General features: G+C 33.1%; 2 protein-coding genes across 4 annotated transcripts; one reads left to right on the top strand and one right to left on the bottom strand.

The window, feature by feature from the left end:
• Nucleotides 1–2,912: 2,912 nt before the first annotated feature.
• Nucleotides 2,913–6,333, top strand: LOC115970734. 2 transcript variants are annotated; one of them, XM_031090337.1, is made up of 4 exons: nucleotides 2,913–3,308; nucleotides 5,158–5,263; nucleotides 5,512–5,560; nucleotides 5,975–6,333. In XM_031090337.1, the coding sequence occupies exons 1-3, from the start codon at nucleotides 3,109–3,111 to the stop codon at nucleotides 5,524–5,526; spliced, it is 321 nt and encodes a 106-aa protein (XP_030946197.1). In that variant the 5' UTR covers nucleotides 2,913–3,108; the 3' UTR covers nucleotides 5,527–5,560; nucleotides 5,975–6,333. The 2 variants fall into 2 exon arrangements, with proteins under 2 accessions (XP_030946197.1, XP_030946196.1); XM_031090336.1 differs by having other exon boundaries at nucleotides 2,944–3,308; nucleotides 5,935–6,333.
• Nucleotides 6,334–8,163: 1,830 nt separating this feature from the next.
• On the bottom strand, nucleotides 8,164–13,057 carry LOC115972332 (protein NPGR1). Of its 2 annotated transcripts, none has more exons than XM_031092594.1 (6): nucleotides 12,650–13,057; nucleotides 11,972–12,247; nucleotides 11,594–11,852; nucleotides 10,011–11,242; nucleotides 9,257–9,404; nucleotides 8,164–9,017 (listed from the first exon to the last, which is right to left on the bottom strand). In XM_031092594.1, exons 2-6 carry the CDS (start codon nucleotides 12,161–12,163, stop codon nucleotides 8,707–8,709), a joined length of 2,142 nt encoding a protein of 713 aa, XP_030948454.1. In that variant the 5' UTR covers nucleotides 12,164–12,247; nucleotides 12,650–13,057; the 3' UTR covers nucleotides 8,164–8,706. The 2 variants fall into 2 exon arrangements, with proteins under 2 accessions (XP_030948454.1, XP_030948453.1); XM_031092593.1 differs by lacking the exon at nucleotides 12,650–13,057 and adding an exon at nucleotides 12,382–12,610.
• Nucleotides 13,058–21,693: the final 8,636 nt, after the last annotated feature.

Raw genomic sequence — 21,693 nt, 5'->3', positions numbered from 1 at the left:
CTTAGAATTACATTAGGTATAACGTGAACCCAAAACATATATATATATATATATATATATATAAACCCTCCATTAGCGTATTATATTTCTTTAAAGGGTAAAATGTATAACTCCAAATACAACATAATCACAAGACAACTTACAAATAGAAGAACAAATTTTACACATTGGAGAAATCAGTAGGATAGTGACTGAAAGGTTCTGTAAATACCAAAGGAGTAAAGGATAGATCAACAATGAGTACTAGTCATCGGCCAACATATGCAAAATGGAAGCCTCCAAGCCCAGATAGGCATAATGCTAATTTTGATGGTCCAATCTTTGATGAGCTAAAAAAATGGCAAGTTGGGTGTAGTAAGTTATACAAAATTTCTTTTGCTCCCAAAAAAAAAAAAAAAAGTTATTCAAAATTTCGAGGGCTAGTTTATGGCTCGTTTTTTAGAAATTGTTTTCACTAATTTATTTTTTATTTTTTGAAAACAACTCTATCTCACAACAAGGTTTTTTTTTTTTCTTTTTTTTAAAGAGAGTTTCAACCTACGATGTTTGCTCTTGATGATAGCCTTTTATCATCAAACCAAGACACCAATCGATTTCTAGTGAAAGTGAAGATTGAACCCTAGATCTTTTATTCAACCATTAGAGACTTTACTAATTGAGCTAACTAAAACCCACTCTCTCATAGAAAGCTAAGTAAGGGAAGTTTAGAAGATTGTTTTTCAACACATTAAGGTTGCTACCATTACTAAACATAGGAAAATGAAATAATGTTATAGATTTTTTTTTTAAATGACTCATTTTGTAGAAAAATTTAGTGTCAAAACAAACATAATGTAATAGTTCATTTATGATTCTTAAAAAAAAAAAACAAAACAAAAAAAAAAACAAATATTATCATAATAAATGCATAATGTCAGAATATATAGTTTCATATACCATATAGGGGGGGGGGGAGCTTAATTCAAGGCCGAAGCCCAGATGCTCAGAAAATCATGCTTGAAGAAATGGGCCAAGCCCATTTCAATGAGTAGTAAAGGGAATCTCCCAGGACTATTACCGCAGAGTCCCGAGCATGCCACCAACCTTAAGATGCTTTTTTGAGATCATAAGCACGAGTGATTCCAGTGAAAAAAAGAAGTACCATGGGAGATTGACCCCACCTTTTTTTTTCTTCTTTTTTCCTGGCCAGGGTGACACTCCTACCAAGACTACCTTGGAAAACCTCCTGAAAGGATAAGAATCACATAGGTCGTCACCTCCTCATTAATGAGAGGTTCTCTACCTAATCTCTTCCACATTAAATACACATAGGACAACCTGAACAGTATAAACAACCCCAAAAAGTCATGTTTTATGATATAAAGAAAGGGGGGGGGGGGAGAACCAAGGTAGGATATGAAAATTATCTCCAAAAAAAATCAGGCTGGGGGCAGGCTAGTTGGAAAGATAAGGAGAGAAAAAATGCTTATAAAAGGGGTGAAGGCTACCACAAGAAGGGGCTTGAGAAATATCAGGAAAAAAGGCCTAGAGAAGAGAGAGATAGTGAGAAAGATAGGAATTTTCTTTTCTTGTTAAATCTTTGTACCTCGGGAAATAAATTGTATTACTTGTCTTCTCATTCTTGTAATCTTGCTTTGCAAAATCAGTTGTTTAAGCTTCCCACTGTTGAATTTCCATCCTGTTCTTGTGATAAATGAATTGTGCAAGTCAGTTACCTAAGGATTAAACCGTTCTTAGACTAGTTGGTGTTTATTTTATTGAGTTTCTGACGCCCACAATATATAAACACAATTATAATATATTTATATCAATAATTACCATAATGATCAAAATTTATATTTTGACAGAAAAATAAAAGAAAAAAAATTCATATACATTAAACTTTCACGTGCATTGCATAAGCTATCTATTGGTAATAATACTAATAGAATATAAACCTACTTTCAAATCTTGAAGCCTCACAACTTTACACATTGATATTATTTTATTGGGTAAAATACAGTAACACCCTTAAGGTAAAGCTAATGCTAGCTAAGTACAAGACATTTTAAAACTGACCAACTTGTCCATAAACCATTACTCATTTGTCATTCTTCCCCTTTCTCTCATGTTGATTAAGAACTAAGTTGGTAAGTTCTGAAATGTCTTGGACCTAACTATTATTAGCCCAAACCTCAAAGGACTTGTTTTATTATATATTTTCTAATTTGATTTAATAATATTCTAAAACTTTTATTAGAAATTGTACTCTATCTACATTGAAATTTTGGCACATCATATCTTATTTATATATTACAATATTTTGTTTCATATAAACATACAAACACAGTCATAATAAATTTCTTATTAAGAAATACCATTATTATCAATTTTATATTTAGACAAAAAAAAACTATATTACATTAAACTTTCTCTTGTATTTACACAAGACACCAACTAATGATATAAATTTGGCATTTGGTACAGGAGAATCTACGTTACATCCAACATTTAGATCCTTGAAGATATAATACCCGACAATTTGAATAGAATGCAAGTATTTATATTATATATTTCGTTTGAGTTGGAATATATAATCACTAAAAACAATCACTTTAAAGATTAATTATTATTATTATTATTATTTCATTCTCAAAAAATAATAATAATAATAAATGCAATCATGAGTTTTTTTTTTTTTTCACTTTAGGACCGCGTCATTTCAGATACGGCTAAAGACATTTGTAGACAGTAGAAAGACGAGTTTAACCCTCAGTTATAACGTGGCTGACAGTGATTTGCACTTCAAAGTTCAATCAACAAGCAAGCCTATAATATAAAGAAAAAAAAAACAAGCAAGCCTATAAATTCTCTCTCAAAAAAAAAAAAGAAAAAAAGAAAAAAAAGAAGCCTATAATATAAAGTTTTAATACGACCAAACCGTGTGTCGTTTTTTTTTAATTAGATTTTTTGATGAAACAAATAAAACCGTGTGTCGTGAAATTGAAGAAAATTATCAAAAAAAAAATTTAGCCAAGTCAAAAGCCTCGAAAAAAAATTGCATAACAAAACTGGTGAAATAGTGGTAATTGGGTTGGAGGAGAAAGAAAGAGAAAAGACATTAGAGACATGGGTTGCTTTGCTTGCTTCGACGGAGGCAATAAGAAGCAACGGAGAAGTGAAGGCTTTGTCGGAGTCAACAACAATCAACAACAGAGAAAGGAAGGCTTCGTCGGAGGAGGCAACAACAAGAAACAACAGAGAAAGGAAGCAGAAAGATTGGCCTCTGAAGAAGCTCGAGCTAAAGCCGCCCAAGCTGCCCAGAAAAGGTAATCAATTTCATTTCTTCTTCATGCTTTTAATAAAACAAACCAAACAAAAAAAATTGTACCCTTTTGCTTCTTTATTTGATTTGTTTAATTATTTTATCTCATCATGATCATCACCATTCAATTACTATCTACGGTTTCAGAAATTAATTACACATGTTTTCTTGGGCAATAATTATAGGACACAAAGTTATTTATGATTAGACACGCGTTTCTGCATCCTAACGTGTCGAGTGCACTGATACACTGTATACAAGCTAAACCTATAATAAAATGTGAGAGTGATGTCACGACTTGACACCTTAACAAGTTGTGAAAAAGGTTGGGCAAGTTTCATTTTTGTTTGGTAGTTACACCATTGTATATAAAATAGTCACATAGGATGACAAAATGAAAACAATGAAATACAGAGTAATGGTTGTTTTCTTTTGGTCTTGGATTAGTAACAAATGTGCAGAATGAGTCTCAAAACCATTGATAACCCCAAAGATAAAATATAAATTACAGTTTTATGGGGTGAGGCAAATTACACAATTTAATATCTGATTACTATTATTTATATATATTTATTATCATTCCCCAAAGATAGCCCCAACCAAATCTAGTTTATGAATTCGTAGCTATTTACTTATCAACATAATCAAACTGGAACTCTATATGACACATATCCTAAATGTATACTGTAGTAAATAATGAGAGACTCTTAACTGTAATCACTGCAATAAAATTTATATTTTCTGTCAAAATTACATAAATTTGGATTCATATATGTTATTTCTAAAAGGACCCAAATATTTTGTATATCTTGGCATTGTTTGTCATACTACTCGCACCCACTAGTCTTGGTGATGGTAAAATGGTGTCAATGTATTCAATTTTACATCACCCTGAAGCACATTTGAAAGCCACAAAGTAGAGAAGTTTATTTGTTTACTAGGATAATCACAGCTTCATTGTATATCTAAACTCTAAATGGTGGTTATACTTCAATAGGTGTATGTTTTAGGAAATTAAATCTTGAAATTCTATAACTTATAATTTTCAAAGTTCACAAATTTGATGCAACTAGCAAGAGTCATGTGAAATCTCAAACCCAGTCAATGATCTGCTTCTGCTACATGGTTGATGTTCACCCTTGAAATATCAATATCTAGCCCCATAACCTTCAGCATCTTTACTGCCTTCTTCCTTTTGACTAACTAGGATTTGGAGAGTTCTACTGCCATTGGTTGATAAGTCTTTATGGTATCTAATTGAGACTTCATAAGTGAAAATATTATATCTTATTTAATACTTGAACATTTGGTATATGTCAAATGTAATGTGGTGCACAACCTTCCACAACAGACCATGTTACAAGAATGTACATTCTACATGTGAAAAGGCTATGATGATCAAAGTATTCCAATTCGACTAATCCATTCTCTTCACTTCTTTCAAAAAAATTTATTCAATTATAATTTTTGGTATAAGCAATTCTTTAGAATCACAGAATACATACCAGCAAGGTTCTGAGTACTTGGAACCAAGATTATAACATTATGCACCTTGTTATTATTGCAATTATAAATTTTAGTATTATTGAGTGCTAGAATTATTGTTAACATGTGGAAAGGACATGCATACACATTGAACTAAATGCATGCATGTCTGTACAAGGTGAGGCATATTATATCAGGTGGCATTTGGTAGGGCTAGCACTTAGATAGGTAGCTTTTGGCTTATTTAATCTTACTCAGAAAATAGCATGGCAAACAAATTCAGGTTCTCTTTTAAGTGAATTCAGATTGTTATTGAATGTTTTCTTTAATATATCAATTGAAATTTTATGTGGTGGTCATATTTTCAGGCAAGAGCAATTTGAAAAGTCTGCAGCAGGAAGAGCTGCGCGTGCACAGATGCAGGGAATGGCAAAGCAATCTGCAAATTCTAACAAAGGCGAACCAGTTCTAAAGGTTTTACTTTTTAAGATGCTGATTTTTCCTGCTTGTTTGTTCTAACATATGTTGCTCATCTAATACCTTCTATATATCCTTTACCGTTATGGGGTTCCAGTCCATTTGATGAGAATATCCAGGCCTCTTTATATTGCTATTGTTCTGTACTGAATCTTTGTTGATTCTTAGATCAGTGTGCAGTTTATTTGAAATCACAAATAATATACAAGTTTGACCTTCTGTTTGTTTGTTGTTGTTGGATGCAGTGGCAAATGACTTGAGGCGAAGCCTTTTGTCTTCAAGTAAACTGTCCATGTAAGTTGGTGAATATGCTGCCTAGTAAATCTAGTTAACCTTTCACTTCAAATTATTCCAAGATGACATGGACCTTTCTTGAAGTTCAATGAAGTTTTGTTTTCTTTACATGCATTGTTCCTGTTGAATAGAGTTGCATTTGTTGACATGTTATTATACTGGGCCAACGTTTTGTTTTTAGCACATCAGATACTATTTCTTTTTAGTATGCTGGTGCAAGCAAGTTTTCTGAAATTTAATTGAGCTTTACAATTGCATGGAAATTAATAATTTCAGTTAGTTACTTGTATGCACAGTGGGAAGAGATGAAATTTTGCTTTATAGTTCAAGACATTAGTTCCCTTCAATTACTGCATTTGTTTTCTCCTTTGCAGTGTTTATGATCAGATTAAACTGTATCCTCTCTATTGCCAGTTTCTTTCTTGGGGAGCTGACAGTGACACTCAATGACTCCAGAGCTAATGATTATGGGAAAGTTTACATTTGTTTTAATAATGATGTAAAAAGCACCATAATAAGCTTGAATGCAATTTTATGTTTGTGTTTGTTCTGTAAGATTTCACCTAGGCTTTTAGTGTTTTTATCCCTGTTAATGTTATCTTTGTGCAGGAAGTTCTTAGCCAATTTAGTTTGTGTACTTCCTTCAGCTGTATGTTGTTGAAAATTGCTGAAGTAGAAGAGTTGTGTTGTGCTTGGTGACTTGGTCCGTTATATATATTGTTGAAGTAATTTTTTATTCCAAATAATTTTATGTTCAAGGAGAGTTTTGTACATAATTATGCCCAATTGCATTATGGTACACTATTTGCTTAACAAGGTTGTCTTTCAAACTATGTTATATAGTCAGGCTCTGGAATGATTGAAAGGAGTTCACTTTTTAATGTCCGAACGATAGAGTCCATTTTATAATTAAGATTTTGGGCTTGTCTGGTAACGTTGTTTGAAGAATAGTTTTCGTCGTTGAAACAATACAATACGTATTTTCACAACACTTATTCACCTACACATATTTCCACAACACTTAAACAACGTTGTTAGAATAACATTACTAAACAGACCCTTTATTTTTTGGATTTGACAATATATAAAGAATCACATCAATTAATTGTTTGTAACATTTAATCTCCACGAAACTGATTCAAATACTTCGAGAAAGGGTGTTAGTGTTTATTCAGAAATGCTTCTTATCTTTACTCTTTTTAGGTGGCAATCCAGTTTGATGGCTCCATCAAATCACCATACAGCTTTTATATTCTAAGATTTGCGAATTTCAACTTGTCAAATAAAATAATTAAAAAAAAAAAAATGATCTAATGGGCGGCTAATATTGTTCCCCTGTTTTTCATGTGGAGAAAATAAGAGCGGAAATTGAAGAAAAATTTTGGCAAAAAATATAAAATCATTCTATAATTAAAAAATATCGCATAAGATTTATAAATTAAGTTTTAGGAGCATAATGAATTAATGATAATATTACAAAAAAGTAATAGATTATTACTGTGGGGTCCAATAATTTGTGGCCCTGGCTCATTTTTACGTTGGGGCCCAAAGTCCGAGCCGAGGAATGTTATAGCTGGGGATAGGAAATAAAAGTCCAAATAAGTCTTGAGATATAGCCGAGGATGATTCTGTCCTCGGCATATCCGAGGTCTCCCTGGAAGGAAGGACAAAAACGGTATAGGAACAGTTTGGGAAAAAATCTAAAATATCTAGGTCAATAAAAATAGGTGTGCTGGACAGTATGACGACCAAGGACAAAGGGAAAGCTGTCCTTACTGCCATTCAATACTCTGCACTTGACAAAGCCATACTCTTCAGCTTTTACAACCACCCCCAACCACTCTGGGTATGGGCTGATGGGACAAGTATCAATTCTGGAAAATCGAACCTCCACACGTGGACGTTGGATAAGGGATACAGGCTAGTATAAAAGGAAAAATAAGCCATCCGGGAAGGAGGCTAGAAAAAATGGCCAAAAACCAGAGCCTCCCAGCCCGCCTCCAGGAGAAAGACTCCTAGGGCGAACACGATTTTAATTACGTATGCCCGCCATGAAAAACCCACTGTTTTGTGACCAAGGCCTAGCCTTTCAAACCTACACTCTATAAATGATATTGTTTAGACCTTTTTACGTGCGAACCCAATATTATTATAGGTCGTTACAAATTGTGTCCTCACAATTACTATTAAAAATTTATAAACTAAAGAACAATATTTTTACTTTAGTAGCATTTTTTATGCTAAATAGTTTTGAAATACAATACACTTTTATCCCTGTGTCCCCCTTTTTTTTTTCTTTCATTTGTCACGTTTTAATACTCTGCTTTGAATACTTTTTACTGCTGCTTGGACTAGGAAGCAACACAGCTATCTATTTGGAATACCATAGTTCCAAAGTACTTAACCCGTAGCCGCAACACCAAAGAGAAGCTCTCTTCTTCATGGATTAAAGAAAAAAAAATTAAAAACTTTTGATTGATCATTTCAACGGCTAAACACCTCAACCAATATTTTTACCCTTACTTTGGGAGAATAATAAGTTGCTACTTGATCTTTTGTAATTAAGTAGAAGTGCCAGATGGAATGAGAGAGATAGGCAGGAATTCAGCTAAATATTCCACTGCTTAATTTACCAAGTGTGAATTGCTAGATTAGTAATACAGAGACAAATAGGTATTGGCCCTGAAGAATATAAGTCCCCCCTCCTTCCAAAAATAAACCATCGATCAGTCCAAGATTCCATAGGAAACCCAGCCCTAAATACATTTTGATTACAAGTAGCCTGAGTTTCTACGCATTTTAATCAAGGAAATCGATTACTTAACACTGGTGAGCGGAGCAAGCAATAACCATTGAGATGCACTCCATTTTTTGGCCAATCAAACCAGCTGAACTTACTGGCCATTGAATACTGGCAATGAGAGTGATTGGCAGTGCATATTTGTTAGCATATTTGTTTAATGGTAAGATAAAAATTGACTTTAAGCAAATAAGTTGGCTTCAATTGTTTAAAGTTAACTTAATTACTTAAAGTCACTTTTTATTTCACCTTTAATCAAATAAGCTAGTAATGAGTAAATTAGCGAACAGTAACATAATGGATCCTATTCTAAGGGTCTTCTGCCTAAATTATTGGAAAACCAATGTCACGCAAAGCTTTGAACGGGAGCTGAAAGCTGTAGCTCATAAGCAGCTTGAAAATAGTCAGCTGCTTGTTGTAAAGAGCCTTCCATTTTCGAGACCAATCCAAGGTTCAACCATGCTTGATGGTTGGTGGGTTCTAATCGTACAGCATTCATTAATAAGCTTCTTGCAATTGGGAGTTGTTGGCTTCCAAGTTTCATCAATACTTCCGCTATAGAAACAATACTCGGAACATGATCGGGTTCTATTGACAGTGAGACACAGAAGGAAACTAATGCTTCCTTGTACAATGATTGAGATTCACACAACATGCCTGCAAAATTTTGGAGAAGACAAAATTATAAATTTATAAATATGCACTTCTGAAGATTCACTATAGAACTAGGACCCTATATTCTTCCAACTATATACCTAAGAATATTCATCATATCAAAGAAGTGTGCATTGTTGTGTGTATGTGTGTGTACATTTGGATGAATAGAAGCAAATATGTAACATAATCAGTTAATGCACAAAGCCACAAATTACTGCACGAAGAGACTTGATTCCTACCTGTTGTATGCCAAGACCTGGGGGAATAAAATTCAATTGACTTGGCTTTGTCCACACAAATTTCTGCATCAGGCCATGAACCAAGTTTGGTATAAATGGAAGCCAAATCCTGCCAGGCTGTCATTTCCAATTTTCTTTCTGCTAATTCCTGCAAAGGGCAATAAATTCTTCAGGAAGAACAATTTTTTTTTTTTTCAATCAAGACATGAGGGGTTGAATTAATTATAATTGGAACATGCATATGTCTTTTTAACATTTACTCGCAAAGATATATGAGGTTCAGTTGCATCTTGCATGCCTTGAAGACAGGTTCGTAAAAGAGAGTTTGGAGCAGTTTCAGGGAATATGTCATCCAATGGCCCATTATATTCAAGTGTTAGTGTCTGTGTACATGCAATGGATCCATGAGCGTGTGTGTGTATTAAATCAACAAGTGGGATGGAAATTCAAGGACTTCAGATAGAGCTTTCTATTTGATCTAAAGAGCAGATGCTACCTGCCTACCCACGAGGAGAGGGGGGGGGGGGTGATCAAAATTGAAAGTATTTGAGATCACAAGATTGAAAATAAATTAATAATAATAATAATAATAAAAATAAAATTACATTGCTGTTTCACAAAACACAGCTCCGTATAAACATCCCTAGTTGTAATCATATATCATTGGAAGCCATTCTTCTTGAAGCTACTCCAAACACATCCCATATTTACTTGGATTTAATTAAATGTAGTAGTATAAGGTTTTAACACATACCTTGGAAACCAAGTACTTCGCTTGATCAAAGTTCTTAGCTTGATGCTCTCTCTGACCTTGAATCATAGCTAGCAAGATTCTGAAGGTTTCTATTGCTTGCTTGGGCTGTTCCTGAGCAATCTGAAGTACAGCTTTCAATCTAAGAAGTTCTAATTGATCCATCATCCCAGCCTCATCCAAAGCAAAATCAACCATGGTTTCAGCATCATTGAACCGCTGCTCTGCAGAAAGCACAAGAGCTAAAAGCTTCCAACCTTTTCCTGAGCTGCCAGCCACCATATCGGAGTACATCATTGTGTTGTCAAAAGCTCTATCCAGATTCCTCTGCAATGCATTTTCTAGTCCAAGGCTAAACATCGCTTCTGGATCCTCCTTCCCATTAAGAGCAGCATGGTTTAGAGAGTTCAGAGAATCTTTCTGATAGAGAATTCGATCAGAATCTAAGGCAGAAACTCTTGCAGCATTCCCATAGCAAGCACCAAGGAATTTATGGGCTTGACCTATGAAATGTTCATTCTGATCATCAGCCAAATCAATAACTTTACGAGCAAAGTTTATGCCTTGGTGAGAATGGTTTGGATCTTGGGAACACAATTTTGCTCCCAGCAGAAAAGAAGGAAAATGGGGTTTTTTATTTTCTTCAGAACAGCCTGAAATCTTCCTTAAAAGGTTCAAAGCTGTTTCATTTTGTCCCACAGCACTATAACAAAGAGCAAGAAAGTACCACCTCTCAGCTCGGTTATAGATGCCTGGCAGGACCTGCTCCACATGATCAGCTAATAATTCCAACTGGCCAGTAATTGAGAGTGCATAGGTTAGATGGTCCATGATTTCTGGATCCCACTTTATTTCCAGAAATGCCACCTTTCTCATGAGTATTAACAACAAAAGGATTGCTTCTTCTGTGTTATTTTTAGGGGTTGTTGGACCCCATACTTGTAACGGAGGGGGAAGGCTTGCTTCAACACCACTGTAAAGTAACGTGGCAGCTAAGTTCTTTTGTACACCAGCCAACCTCTGGGGGTCCAAGTTCCATGGCTTAATTAGAGCCCGGCGATATGCATTGATAGCTTCATCAAGAAAGCCTGCCTTGGTCCACAGGTAGGGGAGCAACTCCAATGCTTTGTGAAACATGTCTTGCAACTTGCAGTCTTCAACAATGCCCTCGGACATTCCATTAGGTAGTGCTGATTCAACTGTATCTAGAATTATTTTGCACTCATTTGCAGCCTCTGATGAATGAGATAGTATCAGAACCACAGGAGCATTAATCATAAATACCCAGAAATAGAAAGAAAAAAAAAATCCATACTCAAGTCAGTGCAATTCCGTTTACTGGACAATTGATGCTCTAGTTAAAATTCGAATTTACATTAAAATCCAAACCATCTGATAAACCAATCACATTATCACCCAAGTCATGTTATTTAAACAACATACTCAACAGAAATACTAATGCATTGTTAATAATATATGAAACCCAATATTCCCCAAAATTGAATAATACTTCATTAGAAAACTTCTGGGCAATTACCATATAAATAGATAAATTAAGCTGTTACAAGAAAGAAAAAGACGCATACCTACATATCGCCCTAGCTCCTCCATTGATTTTGCTTTAAGCAAGATTGCTTCAAGAAGTAAGCTCACGGAATGCATTGACATCATGCCCGGAGCTGCATTATCAGCTTTAGCGCGTGTTCTTCGTGGCCGAGTTCTCCAAACAATAGCCCTGGTCATCCTTGGGGTTAAACCTCTTATGTCAATACCTTGAAATACCTGAAGGGCAGCATCATAATTCCCCCTTTGGTACTCAAGCCTCCCTAACAAAGCTCTAGCTTCCTGATCAAACCCATTCATTCAATGAAAAATCTCAATATTACTACAGCTAAAAGAGCAATAAAACTCAATAAGCTAAGTTTAATTAGTATCAAAGAGAGAGAAAATTAAGCTAAGCCCACCTCATAGTTTAAGGAGAGAGCTTCTTTTAGTGTGGATTCAACTTCATCCACTTGGGCATCGTCAAATTTCGATTCCCAGTCAACAGTCCTAGAAGAAAGGCCACTCGCCGAGAAATCCCTGGTGGCCAGTGACTCCGGCGACTGTGGTGGCTCTTCGAACTTGAATTGTTCACCTGAGCAAGCACACAACATCTTCTCCAGCGAAAAGAAACAAAATGTGGATCTTTCTTTGTGAAAAATGATCACTTCTCAGTGAATTCTTTCGTCTGGGTACACCTAAAAAAAGTACATTACAAATGACTTTGTCAAAACCCAATTCAATATTATGTGCAAAAACGATGTCACAATCAACTACTACTACAAACCCAACAACCCAAAAAATAAATTAATAAAGGTTCTTTTTAACATACCATTTGAAAAAAAAAAGAGTGATACAAGTTACAACTTCGTTATCAAACAGTGGAGCAAAGTAGCATATAGCAATCCGAAAAACAAAAAGAGCCCAAAAATCAAAGCATTACAACAAAAACCATTAAACATCTGAAAGAACAAAAATAAAAAAGAGAGAGTTTTTGGAAGGAAAAAAAAAAAAAAGGAACCAGAAGAAGACAGAACAATGACATTGAACAAGGGCGAGAGAAACGAAAAGAAGCAAGACTTTTTGGTTTTGTTATTTACCCAAAGACAGTAATACTCGTCCTCCAAGCCATGAAAGCTACTTCTCTGCACAATATTTTGTTTTCTCTCTGGTTTTTTTGGGCTTTTATGTAACATTACAGCATTTTAATCTTTCTTTCTTTCTTTTTTTTGGTTCAAAAACGAATCTAGTGGTGGGAAAGCAAAATCTCAAAGGGTCTCTCTCATTTTGAAATGGGGTTTCGTTGTTTTCTGATTCTCTCTCTCCTTTTTTTTTTTCCCTGATTTGTGACTTTATTTGTGCACAAAGTTAGGCTTTTGCAATGTGGGTATGGGCCTCTGAAAGTGGGGGCAAAGCGCAAAGGTGGTTGCAGAATCCAGAGTCAGTGACGCTAAGATACTCTTGAGCCTCTTTGCGCTGTTTTGGTTCAAATTTTGTTGGGTATGTACTTCTTTTTGTTAAATAGCCTGGAAGTGATTTGGAAACACACTTTCATAACCTTTTTTTTTTTGAGTAAACACACTTTCATAACTTGATAAGTCATAATTTGTTAATTACAGCAGCTAGTACTAAGTACTAAAAAAAAAAAAAAGTAATAATTGCTAACAACCTTTTCATTGGGGATATTGAAAAGCCAAACTGTTCACTATGAAAATTATTGGTGGGCTAAGCTGTTTATGTAGTATAAACAACTCATATGCATTTCTTTTAACAAACAAGGCAATCTAGTAAAATAATTAGTTAGCTACAATAGTAGAGGAGTGCAGATTTCCTCTTTAAAAAGAAGTGGGATTTGAACTATGGTCTTTTTTTTAGAAAATAAGAGCAGGTCATGTTATTGAATTAAAAGAATCTTGATGTTTAAGTTTAATTGATCAAACACAAATATAATATTTATTTGTAATTTATAAACAATCTCATGAGTTATGAGTACGTTAGATGCATTCAAAATTTAAATCTCCTCACTTATTTCTTGTAGTTTTTTGTTTTGTTTTTTTTGAGGTTTATTGACTAAAGTAGTTTGTCATTGTTTTTTCCCCTTAATTAATCATAATTCCAAGAATATAGTGTCGTCTATTCTTGAAATAAGTGCTATTTCTAAATTGACAGTCCTCAAAATGCTAATTATTGGTGGATAGTCAGGGACGTAATAGTATAAGTAATAGTTTGGCCTTTCGAATTCTATAATAGGGTTAGGAACATCTAATCAAACGAGCCAAAGGTCTCCATCTACTGAATCGGATCCTGTAATCATATTACACTCTAGTTTGAAATCAAAGTAGAAAGATTATCTTGGAATCTATATTCGAGTGAAAACAATGAAGATGAAGCCAAATAATCCACATTATTCATTCTAATTTTCAAACTTGAGGCACTACCTGCTCGAACGAGACGATCCCACTAGACAAGAAAAAAGCATGTACAGAACTTTAGATAATGGAGTCCAACAAAATGGAATTTAAAATCACGTTAGATTCCATGAATGTTTTACGCAGGCGCAGCCCGAAAGAACAACAAAGATACAGGTGGGAGGAACTTACGCAGTAAATTATGATAAAACAGTGCATCATGGTAACATCATTATTTTTCATTACGGATAAACCTTTTTTGACACACGTCGTAGACTTTTTCCACATACTTTTTTGTCCACTCCTGCATCATGCACGCACGGCGCTCAAAAATTGACTAAATGGAAAAAAATGCAAATAGGAAGAAAATGACAACGAGATTAGCGGATTATTACTTTTAACTCGGAATCTTTTTTTTTTTTCTTTTTTTTTTTTTGTACGTTCGAAAATGGGGTTCATTCTTCTTATATTTATGATAAAATTCACTTATTAAATTCATGTTCATGATAGTTAGATGAGGTCCATCATGAATTTGAAAGAAATGAGTACTATTACTCTTAAGAGTATTTATGAATTTTTCCCATATTTAGGGTCTGTTTGGGATCCATTTATTTTGTTGAAGTTGAAAATTTTTTGCTGAAAATACTAGATAAAGATAAAAGTTAGCTGAAATAGTATAGTGAGATTCATGAATAATACCAAAAAGCACAGTGGAATCTATGAATAATATAAAAAATAAGCTGAATAGTAATAAATTGGCAAATTTCATCCATCCCAAATGCACACTTAGGGTCTATTTAAGATTCACTTATTTTGCTAAAACTGAAAACTTTTTGCTGAAAGTATTGTAAATAAATGTAAAAGTTAGCTGAAATAGTACAGTGGGACCCATGAATATAGTACCAAAAAGTGCAGTGAGGTTCACGAATAGTAACAAAAATAAGTTGAATAGTAGGGTAAATTGGCAAATTTCATCCATCCCAAATGCACACTTAAGGTCTGTTTGGGATCCATTTATTTTGCTGAAATCTGAGAACACATAGTATGTGTTTGGGCTCTGCGTCTACACGTCCGGGTTTTTCAGTTCACGTTTTCTACCTTTGTTTTTTTTTTTTTTCCCGCATTTGTTGACTTTGAGAGACAACATTTACTGTTATGAACAGTGTATGCACTGTTCACGCACTGTGCATACACTGTTCACATATTAAAAAATATTAAAAATGGGTCCCACAGTACTATTTACACATTTAAAAATTATTTTGCTACAGTGTTTTAGTTTTTAGTTTTCAGTTTCAGTAGCAATAAGTTCAATCCAAACGGACTCATAATGTGACCTTAAAGTGTCAAGCTTTAAATAAATATCACTAAAGTAGGTAATTTGACTTTCATTTTAAACAATTAATGCTTTAGACTATATGTTAGTGCAAATTAAATTTTCTATTAATATATATTTTTTCCTTAGATTTTAGTAAATTTATTATGTGATGTGCACGTTCTTATAGAGAAATTTCAAGAAAAATATTTACGATATGGTCATTGGTGAGTGGAATGGGAAGGCCCCCTAACTTTTGAATATCAATATTCTAAATCTCATCCTGTTTCGATTAGAACAACTAGAATTTTCCTTTATGATAATTAAACCAGTGCAAAGAAAAGACTATTGCGATTTTTGTGCTTAAGAGGTAGAGCTCATTGTTGCATTTAATTACCATCTACAAAAACAAAATTTTCCTTTAATTTTATGGACAAAATTTGATTGCAAACATAGTTGTAACCTAAGAATACAACTCTCACTAATTAAATTAACATGAGTCCATATTTTAAAAAGTTAATCGTTGAACTGAATATTTTTTAAGTTCTTAACACACATATCAAATTTCATGCCAATGAGATATTATTTACTATTCGATCTAACTTATTTTTTATACATAATTTTAGACTACAAAAACTTGAAATTTTGATTGATGCACATAGCAATTGATCTTTGATTTTCTTGAAATTTTGCAAACCTAGAGGATATAATTAAGAAAATGTAATCTAATGTTGAGTTTTTCAAAATTTACATCCTATAAAAAGATATTGGGTGGAGTTGTAGCCTTATGCTATAACCAAGTTTGTTGCCTAACTTTGTCTTAATTTTATTACTTATATTGATTTTTATATTTTAAGCATTAAAAAAAAGTTTATTATTTAAATTATCTATGCTTAATTAGATTTTATATGTTTTATAATTTTTTTAAACTATCACTGTATTCTAGTTGTGTAATCTCTAATTTATTTAACAAAAAGTCTTAATCCGAAATATTTGAAGGATCTCAATTATGTTTTAAAAATATTTTTCATAGTTTATAAAATTGACTTGATGAAAAAAATAATGTTTTGAGCTATGTAAAGACAAACTTGATAATACTTTTAATACGTATACTAAACAATTTTACAGATTATTTAACTTGGCCCCTAAGGAAAAAACAAACGACTTCATTAGAGGTGGCAGGATAATATGCACGTAACGTTATTAAACCCACTAACAAAAGGCTTGATTTGTCACAAACCAAAGTTTAATAAGCTAATCATTCAATTGAAACTGTCATAACCAAAATGACACTCATTTCATAATTCAAGGGCTGTATTTGTAAAGGCCCATCAAAACCCTTTTAGTGGATTTGTTTTTTTAAATAATCTTCTTATAGTCCTTACACATGTTAGAGGTTTTTTAGTGTGGATAAAGGATGTTCCTCCGCACCTTCAATCTGTACTTTCAACCGATTATGGCTAAGTTTTTATTTAATGAAATTTCATGATGTTCTTTCTTTAAAAAAAAAAAAAAAAAAAAAAGATACATTGGTAGTGCTTAAGAGCATCCACAGCAGATGTTATAAAAAAAAAAATGCTATTTTGCCACATTAAAGACCTACTTTATTATTTTACCACATCATTTTACAACATCGCATTTATCAGATGTTTTATCATTCAATTCTACATATTAAAATAATATTTTCTACACATTAAAATAATATATCTAACATAATAAATAACATCCACAATACTACTGCCGCCGCCGCCGCCGCCACCACCATGGCAGCCACAATCCATTGCAAAACAAAAAACTAAAAACAAAACCACCACTACAACCCATAAAATACTCTGATCAAGATCTCACCTCACCTCAACCCACGATCAAGATCTTGATCAACTCAATGTCGATACCCACTAGCACTCAGATCAACTCAAACCTAGAAAACACCCCGATCAACTCAAACCAAACTCAGAAAACATTTCGATCAACTCAAACCCACTAGCACCGGCGACCCACGATCAAGATCTCACCTCACCTCAACATCGATGCCCCCGATCAAGATCTCAGCGTCGATGCCCACGATCGTGACGAACACACTGATCTCACCTCAACGTCGATGCCCACGTCGATTCCGATCAACGATGACGATGACGATGCCCGGAGAGATCGGCGATGACGATGCAAAATGCAACTGGTGAGAGATCGGCGATGATGGATCGGCGATGAAGGATCGACGATGACGATCGGCGATGACAGAGGTGAGAGAGAAGAGAATCGGTGAGAGAGAACAGAGGTGAGAGAGAAGAGAAGAATAAACTGAAGAGAGAGGAGAGAGAGAAGAGAATAAAAAATATTAATCAGTATACCATTTTCGTCCGTACAGTGGTAAATATACAACGGCACTGTTTATATGTTGCAAAAATTATGGCATTTGGAATATCTGATAAAGATGGTTTTTGGTGGTTGGTGATGAAAATGGAGTTATTGGGGGGATCAGGCACAAGATATTGGAGGTGAAATGCTTGATTTTTAATTAGGAGATAATCCTTTTTAATTTAAAAAAAAAAAAAAAAAAAAAGCTTGAGAGGGGAATTAGTCTTGTAAGTTATGTTTGGGTGTGATCTTAATAACTCTTCAACTTGGTGAAACATCAATGCCTAACAGATCTTAGTCATATCATAGCCTTTGGGGGAAAGGGGAGGAGGGGAAAAAAAAAATTCTATACATGTATGTGCTGGACATAAGTGTTTATTGTTGCAACTTAATCTATAAGTTAAGCTAAATTATTATCATAAAATATTTTTTATAGAGTTTCAACTTATATCATTCGCTTTTGATGAATGTGCTTTGAAATTGAACTCTAGATCATTTATTCAATTATTAAAAATTTTACTAGTTGAATTAACTAGAACCCACAAATTTTAAAATATATATATATTTATCATAATTATTCTCTTTAAAATCTTTTTTTTTTCCTTGAATACAACTTTATCAAATCCAATTTATTTTAATCTCACCAAAATTGACCAACTTGTATTAAGAACTTGAACTGTTGCTATTGACTTGTATTTATTCCAGAGCAGGGATGGTGAAGCCTTTAAATTAAGGAGTTGGAGAGCTGCCCAGAACGACCATAACTAGAAATATTAATTTGTCTCACAATTTAATTTATTTTTATCCAATTTGTTTTCTTCTTCTTCTTCTTCTTCTTTTTCTTCACGTGGTGAATGATTCCTCTTTCTTTCTCTATTATTTCAATAGGATCTATTCTAGTCTACTAGACTGAGAAGCAGCACGAGCTGTGAATTGCGATGGTTCATTGGTTTGCAGCTCCTCTGTTGTCCTTATATGCATACCATATTATTATTCTCTCCAATAACTCTGACACATTAGTTTTTCCCTTACTCCTCTCTTTACTTTACAGCTTTGAAGGAGTCTCACATTAACAAATCTGGAATACTTTTTCTTTTCTTTTTTTAGTTTTAACTTACTCATTTTTTATAATTATATTTTTTATTATCAAATAAAAATGTGCAAGTTGAGATTGAATTAAACCTAAATTCTTTATTCAACTATAAAAAACTTTACTTATTTACTTTTTTTTTTTTTTAAGAAACTAATATAGAAACTAAGAACCTACCCCACTTTTGTCACCTCGAATATTTATTATTCTCCATTCATGTATTAACCAGTACCTTTGATATGTTTAATCACTTTAATGTTTACTTGTACTGGTACTATATATAGTTGAGCTTAACCTCCTACTTCCACCTTGCTTTAAAAAGCCTCAGTAGGTACATTGAAGATTCTTCATTGCACTCAACCATCATCTAGAGAAATAAAAGCTATTGCTATTTGCTTGGCTATGTTTTCAACGCTGTTATGGCCATCATCAAGTTGGCATTGACATTTTCTGTAAAGCAGTAAAAAGATTCAATTAAAAATCACAACCTTTTTTTTTTTTTTTTTAATAACAAAAAATCACACAACCTGGCCTGACTCAATGTCAATCCAATAACACTTGTTTTTGTCAAATCTATGTGCCTCTGTGTCACGAGGCTTAGCGTGTGGGCTTGTACGGTTTTGCCTTTTTGAGGAGTCGAACTGTCGGATGAAGTTAAAAAATAAAAACTCCTGGCTAAAGCTGAAATTTGGTGACATATAAAAAAAATATTTATTAACGTGGCTCCTTATAACATATATTAATAAATCATTTTATTAAACTTTTTATGAAAAAATAAAATAGAAAAATAAAAAATAATTAATTATTTTAACTGCTTTTTCAATTTCCTATAAAAATTTCTCAAAATAGATGGTTAGTGTGCGCCTTTAAGTCTACAAAAGTTTAACAGGACCCATAAAAAAATGATAAAAGTTTGACTACAAACTTAGTTGTAACTTAAGTTTGCAACTTCCACTTAAAAAAATAATATGACTTCATATTTTGAAAAATCTAGCTATTGTATTATATGTTCTTTATATTTTTAATACATATGTAAAATTTTCATGCAAATTGGATTTTATTTATTATTCGATTTATAAACTTATTTTTTATGCATTATTTACTACGAAAACTTGAAATTTAAACATTTAATTTATGATATAGTTATTAATCTTTGATTTTATGGAAATTTTGCAAATATGAAGGATATAAAAAGAAAATGTAATCCAACGATAGATTTGTCAAAATTCACATCCAATAAAAAGATTAAGTGCAATTTTAACCTTAGACTACAATTAAGTTTGTTACCAAACTTTGTCCTAGAAAAGTCTCTTTAATTTATTATTCATAACCTTTCTTTCCCCTAATACAACCTCTCCTAGCTCTCCACAAGGCGTTGGAACCCAAAGGTCCACAAGGATTTGGAATGGGTTTGTGTAAGTCTATTTATAGGCTCAATGAGCCTCACATAATTGATTACCCAAATTTGGAATGAGTATATGTGAGTCTATTTATAGGCTTAATAGGCCTCACATAATTGATTACCAAAATTAATATGATTGAATAGGTCTTGAAGCCCAAAGCTCCACCATAAAGAACACTAATTGTTGTAACTTGGAATGTGTATGAGTGAGGCTATTTATAGGCTAGAACACAAATTGTTGTAACTTGGAGTGAGTTTATGTATAGACTATAAGAATGCTTGTAATTTTTGTAGCTTGGAATGGGTATGAGTAAGTGTATTTATAGGCTCAATGGGCCTCACATAATTGATTACCCAAATTAATCTAATATGATTGAATAGGTTCATTATTCCGATGTAGTGGGAGTTTCAAAATTAATCGCTAGATGACACCTCCTCCTTTATCTTCACCTTGCACATTTGTCTAGCCCAATGTTTGTTTCAATACATTTCAACCCATTAATCACCACACTTCTAAATAATAAAAGAGTCTTATCATTTTCAACGTGGAATTAAACATTTAACTAACTCCTTATCTTTCATATTAACTCACATATCTTTATATTTATGTTGTCATGTTTATTCATTTTAATTATATAATATTAAAATGCTACAACAAATACCAAAATAGGTACATGTATTAAACCAAAATGAGGCCTTATAGACTTATAGTTCAATTAACATAATTTGGTGTTTCTAACGGAAATATCTAGGATTCAAATTTCATTTCTTTTAATTAGTGACTTATAAAAATAAATAAAAACACTAGGAAATATGTTTACCCTTCTTTTATGTTTGTAATGCTTAAATTCTCCACAGTTTGCACGAACCTTGCCTTTTCATTTTAATTATTTTTAATTTGGGATAAATGCCATGTCTGACTAATGAAAAAGGGACCAAAAGGAATATAATTAAAATTGTCTCAATGTATCTAAACTAAGTGATGTGATGCCATACTCGAGGAAAAAGCATTTTGCTATTTTATGTATTAGTTACATGCAACATCTCTCTCGCATTATGTGAGTTCCATAACATAATATGAGAAATATGCTGTATATAGCGGATACAAAATATAACACATAGCTGACATAAGCAAAAAAAGTCACTTGAGCTTTTTAAGCTCAATCCTAGATTGAATTTAAAACCAAATCCATCATTTTTCAGTTAAAACACATGGGAAAAGGAAAAAGGAAAAGCAAATTCAAACTCAAAACTCTAAAGGGACCAAACCCTTTTTGATCACAACAAAAACAATGTTTTTTTTTTCCCCCCACTTTTCCTTTCCTAAAAGGCTAAAGGGTTAGTTTGTTCCGACCCAAGAACAAAAAAAGGCCCATCTTGTGCAACTGATTGAGCCCAAATAATAAAAAATGAAACCTATAGGGCCCCATCCCAGTATATAGTCTTTTATCCTTATCCACTAGTCGAAGCGACAAAAAAAAAAAAAAAAAACCCTGAAAAAAAAAATAAGTGAATTAATAATTATATAAATTTTGTTTCTTTATTTATCCGATTCGGGATAATAAAAAATAAGA

The sequence above is a fragment of the Quercus lobata genome, chromosome 12 (genome assembly GCF_001633185.2).
Source record: "Quercus lobata isolate SW786 chromosome 12, ValleyOak3.0 Primary Assembly, whole genome shotgun sequence".
Taxonomy (NCBI): Eukaryota; Viridiplantae; Streptophyta; class Magnoliopsida; order Fagales; family Fagaceae; genus Quercus; species Quercus lobata.
This window is presented reverse-complemented; position numbering and strand designations above follow the sequence as displayed.